Genomic DNA, 8,434 nt, shown 5'->3' on the forward strand with positions numbered 1-8,434 from the left:
GACGCCATGCATTCTGATATGAAAGACATCTTGCTATATGCAGATGTGCCTATGTATCCTTCCATTTGCAAGCATTTCATTTCTACCCTTTTTTGTGCATATATTTTTAAAGGTCTCTGGAGAGCAATTAAAAGCTTCATATTCGCCAGAAGGTGCAAGTAATACGCATCGAGGATAAAATGAGAAATGTTGTTGAGACATTTGGTTATGTCATGTGTCGACCTACAAACAGAGGCGGATGGAATGTTTCCGTATCGGGTTCAACTGAACACGTATTTTTGGTGCAGAGTATAATTTTATGTATAAAAATTCATTAAAATTGTAACAGATTATAGGTATGAAACCATAACTTTAAATATACAATTGATTCAATGCTAAGAGCCTTAAAGATTGAATCCATAGAGCTTAAATCCTAGATCCGCCTCTGCCTACATATGCATTGGTTCGTAGGTGTGAAACTATCTTGGGGGAAGATGTTAAAAAGGGGACATATGTACCTAAAATCACATGGAAGGAAGTTGCCCCGAAAAACTTACAAATCTCTGGAATCAATGCAGACTTAGCTAAGGATAGGGTATTAGTTGAGAATAGCTTTTAGACTTGGTAGAGAACTTCTAATATTATTATTACTATTATCTATCTGTTATATACTTGTCTTTTCATATTTACTTTTATTTTATTTTGATAATGATGGTGATATGAGTTAAGCTTAAAAAAGAAGACGAGGATATCGCTGATTCTAATATATTTGGGACTGAGACATAATTGTTATTATTGTTGGTTGATAAGAAAGCTCCCATATAAGTGTAAGAACTCAGGAACAATGATATTCACTTATTATCAAATTTTAGGAGTTATTGGGAATTTATGCTTTCAAATTCATGGTTTTTTTTGCGGAACTTGACAAGAGTGGGTTGCTCTAGTGGTGAGCACCCTCCACTTACAACCAAGAGGTTGTGAGTTCGAGTAAACCCAAGGTCAAGGTGGGAAATTCTTGAAGGAAGGGATGCCGAGGGTTTATCATGAACAACCTCTCTACCACAGGGTAGAGGTAAGGTCTACGAAGAACTACCATGTTCTTTCGATGATCCGATATATTAGTTTATGTTGGAATATTATATTGGAAACGATTATGCTAGAAATTGGAATCTTAAATTTGAACATGCAAACAGTTGTTTGATTGAAATGTTTAGATTATGGAAATTGAGAAAAAAAAAAAAAGATACAGCCTATGAAAATTAAAAACCACCCATTTTATCACCAAACAACTATAGTATAATATCATGCTTAAAAATTAATGAACTACGTTTCAATCACAAATTAATATTTTTAGCTATGAATTCTATGCGTCCATCTACTTTATTAAGTATTAAGATGATTTACTCATAACGTCTATTTTTACACTGACCAGGAGTTGATGCAACATAAACTCAACAAGTTCAATTTCTTTTATATATATCTGAAAAAATCACTAAAATTTTAATAAATAGTAATCTGAACAATTAGAAAAGTGTAGTAGGTTGGGTGGTGAAAACATAAAGGTTGAATTCATCAAGTTTAAATCATGGATCCGCTTTTGATAATGACTATCAACCAACAAGGCTACAAACCCTCTTTTCCTAGAACTTAGAGATCCAGGGGCGAATCCAATATAATAGTACCACGTTCAATTGAACCCATAACTTTCGATGTGGAGCATGAATTTATATATATAAATCGATTAAAATTGCAACAAAGAACACATATGAACCCATAACTCTAAGAGCAGAATGAGATCAATATTAAAAACCTTAAAAGTTGAACTCATAGAGTTTAAGTCTTGAATCCGGCCCCTGTAGAGATCAACTTTACTTTGCAAAGCTTATATGAAGTGATAACATCATGCTTAGCAATGAAAAATAAACTTATGTTTCCCTTAATAGCTTGGTTTCAAACACAATATCTTTTCTTCAATTCCAAACTTAAGTTCATTAATCACTCAAAATAAATCATTAAAATTAATAATAGTAACACTCTCTGGGCTACTAGTTCTCATTATTTGGAAGTAGATCATAAAAGTGAGCACTTGGTATAGTTTTGCAACAACAAAAAACACCTTAAATAGTTGCCAGATTGACTATGAAACGAGCAGGAAATGCAGGATAAGGCCGCGTACAATAGACCCTTGTGGTCCTCCCCGGACGCCGCGCATAGCGGAAGCTTAGTGTACCAGGCCGCCCTTTTATTGACTATGAAACGAAATGCAACAGTTGCCCGGACCAAATTATATTACTAACAAGCAACTTGCAATGATATTCATTTTCCCAGTAGTTTGTCAATCCAACCTAGTAAAATCTCAAAAATCCACAACTCTATGCAACAAAATTAGACAAGACAATAGACAAGAAACTGCTGGTGGATCCAACCAATTCACATAGTCATATACATGGAGGAAATGTGATATCAGGGGGTAAAGGTGCAATGAGGAAAGCCTTGGAAGACAAATTTTATATATTGGAATAAATTAGTCTCTAACAGGAGAAAAAGAATAAGAAAACCAATTCTACAATCGAAAAGCCCGAGTATTTGTCATCCAAAGAGTACGATCTCAGGGTTACGCAATACAGACAGGAAACATTCAAGTTCCCCCCCCCTGCCTTCATATCATCACCCGTAAATTAAATGTTTACTTGGCAAATGAATGTACTCAAATGAACTCAAGACAAACAGAAGTACCCACTATATATCCCGAGCACGACCATCATTAATTACCTGATAAGAGTTCCTCATGTTGCAACATAAAACCTGCATATGAAGCACCTCCTAATGTTAAGAAAATGCACTCAACTCTGTCATAAAAAGTTAGCCACTTTCTCTTTTGCAGTTCCCAGGCAAGAGATACTTGTACTTCTCGGGATTTTCCAGCAGATGAGCAGGAAGATTCACGGCTGAGTAAGAATGAGGGACGGGTCCCATGTTACCAATGATATCCTTGAATGTGTACTCCTCAGGAAGCATGTCGTATAAATCAGCCCCTTGACAAATGATATCTTGTATTCTTTTAGGGTTCAAATAATGCAGAAACCTTATTCTATCAGTGTGGCTGTAAGCTTTCATCTTGAATATGAAGTCAGATATCTGACGGAAACAAAAGCTACAATGCCAACCTGAATCTGCCAAAAGGTAATCAGTTTGACGATAGTGTACGTATCTAGTCTTGCCTTTCTGATACCTGTGGACTGAAGCTCTCCAACTTCTGTGCTGAATTTGAAATTCGAACGAGTACAAATAATTCCTCAAATGAAGGTGAAGAATTGGAGGAATGTCGTCACACCACCTCAAAAGATCGATGGTATGCCTACTAGGAATTTCATCAACATCAGACATTATCAACAAATCATCGTCCTCGATGCCAGCTATTCTCAAAAGCTGGTCGAGTGCTACTCTCTGATATGCCTCTTCAACAAACGGATTTTCACCTTTTTTGAATCTTCCTCCAATGGTTCCATAAGTCAATCGAGGTTCAACAAACTTAAATTGGTCTCGGTTAATAGCAAAAGTATAGGGCTTGGGCAAACCAGTAAACGTGGAGTTGGACTCGAGAAGAACAAACTGCGTGATGTAAGGATACAATTCCTTCCATCTGATTGTAAGCATGTCCACTTCATTACTAAACAAAACTGCATCATAAACACGCCTAGGATATTCACGGATTCCCCACCCGTGTTGCTTGCAAAGATTCTCCATCGAGACATTCTCGTGATAATAGTGAGTAACTTCAATAAAGGGCTTGGGAGGAGATTGCCATAACGGGCGAAGGAAGTAGGTAATCTTCTGTCCATGCAAGTATATACCAACAATGCATGTTGGCACAAAAACAATCAAAAAGATAATAGCCTTTAAATCCAATCCTCGAAGCATACACCGTAGTCTTGACATGTTTATTACTCCAGGGGAAGACTGCTGCATATGAAAAAAGATAACTTTAAACAGATGGAAAAAAATTCAGGCAAATAAAAGAATGTAAACTTAACACCATTTTACAGAAAATAGAACAAGCCAATAGGGTCAGAGGATTTCCCAAATATTTTGAGAGAGAAAAAGATGAAGGGGAGCCTTGGCGTAATTGGTAAAGTTGCTGCCATGTGACCAGGAGGTCACGGGTTCGAGCCGTGGAAACAACCTCTTGCAAAAATGCAGGATAAGGCTGCGTATACCTGCGTACTTTCCCGGACCCCCGCATAGCGGGAGCTTAGTTCACCGGGCTGCCTTTTTCTTGAGAGAGCAAAAGATTACTTATTGTATCAATTTAGCTAAAATTAAAGCTTCCATCAATTTAGATATTATCAAATGGATAACCCCATAGTCAAATCTCCAACCATAAAACATGGAGTCCACAAATTTCCAGAAATATAGGAAAAGATGAGAAAAATCACCCAAATTTGATCAAGATCACATTTTCCCCCCCCAAAAACTTCTCCTTGGGAGAAACCCACATCAGCCCAATTCAAGATTCTAGGGTTTATATACAATCCATGTCAATAAGAAAATGAAAACACATATTTTAAAATTCCCCAGAAAAACAACAATCCATAAAACAAAACAAAAAAATTCCCCAAAAAATCCAAACTTAATGTGCAAAAAGCTTCAAACTTTTCATATAAAATGGTAAATGAGAATTAAAAATAAATCAATAAGAAAAGAGGTGAAAAGGAGAAGAGAGGTACCTCACCACAAACGTCTTCACAAATATCGTCACTTTTTTTTGAAGGATAATAACTATCAAACACCATTAGCACCCAAAACTATATTCAAAAATCTCCTCTTTCTAAAAATTTCTCACCTTTCTATAAAATTCAGAAAGATGACAAAAATTATCAAAGAGAGATAATTGAAGGATAAAAAAAAAACCTGATTAAAGCCAATACCCCTCCCTCTCAAATTTACAGCAATGGAATTTGCCAATATAATTAAATTGAGAGGGGGGAGTAAATTTTTCCTTGTATAATTTGACTACTTCGGGAAAATGCTAAATTATAGCCGTTTTGTTGGGTTCTTCTTCTTCTTTTTCTTCTGTTCGACACTCTTTGTACAGATGGTTATATATATATATATATAGACACACATGCAGGGTAACCCCCCCCCCCCCCCCCCTCGCTTCCGAATCCCACCCTACATGGGAAAACAATGATGTTTTTTAAGATTCATTATATACATATACCTGGAAAAGGAATAAAAAATGTTCCTAATTTTTAAATAAACTTTAATATAATTCCTATTCCAGAGAGGATTGCTTCTGTCAAATTTAAATTTAAAATTTAATAGATAATATAGACATTTTACGAGCGGAGATCTCCATGGCAATTCCCGATTTTATCCACTTTCGTTTAGAGATAGAGTTAATCGCTCGATTCACTTTTAGTTGACAAGTATTTTAAAAATAAATTTTTATTTTACTTATCACTTTTTACATATCAAAAGAAAAATAATTTATTTTTTTATTTTTCCTTTAACATTAATTACTTACTCCAACTTATTTTTTAAATCCATTAAAACTATACATCAATTAATATGGGTATCATAATAAATTATATATTTTATTTTTTAAGGGGTGTTTAAAATCAATATTGAATAAATAAAAGTGAAAGTAGGGAGTATAAGTTTTATACTGAACTCATAATTAAAAAAAAAAATATGTCAACTATCTATGCTTGGAAAAAATTTCATAAATATTTGTGGAATTTTTCAAGACTGGTGTAAGCTGACCGAACATTATGATTATTTAAAAAAAAATAGTTTGTAGAATCTTGTATCTAAGTCCAGCGGACCATAACCCTGTTGATTGAGGTATTATTCTTGGAATCAGTGACATGAGAACAAGTGCACATTAATTACGAGGATAAAATGGTTTTATTACTTATATCCATCTGCTTCATAACTAGTAACCATTTTACCCATTAAAAAAATATAAATTTTTAGAGAGAAAAAATTATATATACTAAATTAATCTTAATTAATTGTTATCTTGACACATTAAAATATGTAAATAAGGGCAAATTTTGAAAAAATAAAATTAATTTCTTTTCAATTATATAAATAAATAATTATTTTGAATCAAAATAAAAAGATAAAATTATCACTTACCGTGGACCGTTGAGAATATTATTATAACACAAGTCATGACTTCGTTGATGCAACCGATTAAGGGGGGGTTTTGTTGACCCAAAAAAAAAAGACTAAAGACTTTTAATATAAAATAGGAAAGAGGGAGTAGTTATCTGTAATTACTCATTCAATGATAGGTGGTTACTTAATTATCATTAACTTTTTATTGACTTGGGGAGGGTTTCTTCTTAGGTCATTTCCTAAGCAATACCTATATATTATTAGACATGTATTATTTATTATTTTTTTACTCAATAATCAAAATTGGCCTTTATTCGCAGCTTTTCTGCTGATCCAATTATATGCTTTTTAGATGGGAAAAAATTCATAGTCGTTCCAAGTTTATATAGCAAGACAAAAATTGCCCGGGGCATCCTATTTGGTCGCCCCTATTTAACTTATACTCACTTTTTTTTAAAAGTTTTAATTTGTACCCACTTTTTAAATAATTTCAGCCCTCTTTTTCCTTCTCCTTCTCCTTCTCCTCCTTCGTTTTCTTCTTCTTATTCTTTCTTCTGCTGCTATTGGTGGTGCTAAAGCAACTGTACAATTGTATTTGTGAACTTTCTAGCGGATGGAAGCTTAAGTTTTGATAACTTCGTGTAGCATCATTGGAAATTTATTTTTCTGCTTTAGCCATGTGTGTAGTTGTCTTTATCACAGTTCCCTTTTGAATATGTCCTGGTGCATCGGAACTCAAAAACAATTCATCAGGATCATAGGCAAAGCAAAACAGAACTATTTAAAGGACACGGTTCCTCTGTACATTGGTTAATTTTGATTTCAAAAGTTGAATTCTTGACTGTTCCTCACAACTCGTTGTCTATTGAAATTTTTTTTGATGTAAAAATTGGTTAATGTTACACTTATCCATGTCAATGCAATTTTTGCTTTTAAGATGGATACTAGTTCTTCAAAAACTTCAGCTTTTAGTGCTGAAGTTTATAGAAATGAACTAAATAATTTCAGCATCTTCTGCTGAAGTTTTTGAAAAGCTTATCCCCGACAAAAAAAACGTCAGCTTATTTAGTGCTGAAGTTTTTATAAATGAACTAAATAACTTCAGCATCTTCTGCTGAAGTTTTTTAAAAAGTTTAATGACAAAACTAATGAATCCAGGACAAAAAACTTCAACTTATTTAGAGCAATTACAAACAAAAACTTCAGCAAATAGAGAACAAAACTTCAGTTACTATGCTTAAGTTCAGCAATAACAAACAAAAACTTCAGCAAATAGAGAATAAACTTCAGCTACTATGCTTAAGTTCAACAATTACAAGCAAAAACTTCAGCACACTTGGTTCAGCACACTTGCTACTTCAGGCCCGTCTACTAGAATGTTGAAGTTTTGCGTGATTGTCTTTGCTACTTCAGCCCCGTATGTTCAAGTTACGCGAAAAAGTGGATACGCTTGCAAATTTTTTTTGCAAAGCAGACACAAGTTAAAATGTGACCCAAAAAGCGGGTATAGATGCAAAAACATATCTATCACACAAAATAAATAATAGATATGGTTATCCACATTTAATTAAAAATGTGAAATAGGATTTGGATTATTCTGGCGATGATACTACTAATGTAAATATGCCATTAACAAGTCCTGAAAATTCATATGCATTGTTGCACAAACAAAGAAAAATAAAATACAAAGTTACAGCTCAATCATAATTTCTAACGTTGCAGCTGGCTAAGAACACAATGATAAATTATGCATTGGAATTCCCATAGTCATTTCAATGTAGGTTATTGTAATTGTCAATTAGATCAAACAATCGCCTAAAGTTACAATTCAAAACAAATGTCCTTATTTTACACTCATTGATAAAGACTTCTTTTTTCAAATATAATTCATTTTGATTGGGAAAAATATTTAAATAAGTACTATCATTTATGGAACGCAGACGCATGCTGTTGTTACGTACAAGATATTTTTGTTTGCTTCTACCTATGCTTTTAAATAATCAGTTTACAACATCCAAAATTGTGATGACATTTCAAGAGAATATTTCCTGTAATTATTTTATTAATCAATCAAATCTTTTTGTAGGAATTTGTGTTATATTACTTTAATCAAAAGAATTAGAAAAAGAATTCAAAACAAGTAAATTATTTCACACAATTAAGAGGTAAAAGACGGACTAGGTATTGAAGTCTGTTATCGTAGACGATGACAAATTATTTGTAATTTTGTATGCCAAATGGTGTGTGTTTTGACATTTTCTAAGTTAACATTGTGATTGTCTAAAGAGTAATGATATGGAGAATTGGTTTAGTCCAGTAACCATGACCA

At 33.4% G+C, this 8,434-nt stretch overlaps 1 protein-coding gene across 4 annotated transcripts; it reads right to left on the minus strand.

Annotated features, from left to right (window-relative positions):
- Window positions 1–2,464: 2,464 nt before the first annotated feature.
- LOC107769460 (uncharacterized) lies at window positions 2,465–5,072 on the minus strand. 4 transcript variants are annotated; one of them, XM_016588677.2, is made up of 2 exons: window positions 4,707–5,072; window positions 2,465–3,942 (listed from the first exon to the last, which is right to left on the minus strand). In XM_016588677.2, exons 1-2 carry the CDS (start codon window positions 4,770–4,772, stop codon window positions 2,842–2,844), a joined length of 1,167 nt encoding a protein of 388 aa, XP_016444163.1. In that variant the 5' UTR covers window positions 4,773–5,072; the 3' UTR covers window positions 2,465–2,841. The 4 variants fall into 4 exon arrangements, with proteins under 4 accessions (XP_016444163.1, XP_075106661.1, XP_016444164.1 ...); XM_075250560.1 differs by having other exon boundaries at window positions 2,465–3,939; window positions 4,712–5,061; XM_016588678.2 differs by having other exon boundaries at window positions 2,465–3,939; window positions 4,707–5,057.
- Window positions 5,073–8,434: the final 3,362 nt, after the last annotated feature.

The sequence above is a fragment of the Nicotiana tabacum genome, chromosome 3, assembly GCF_000715075.1.
Source record: "Nicotiana tabacum cultivar K326 chromosome 3, ASM71507v2, whole genome shotgun sequence".
NCBI lineage: Eukaryota > Viridiplantae > Streptophyta > Magnoliopsida > Solanales > Solanaceae > Nicotiana > Nicotiana tabacum.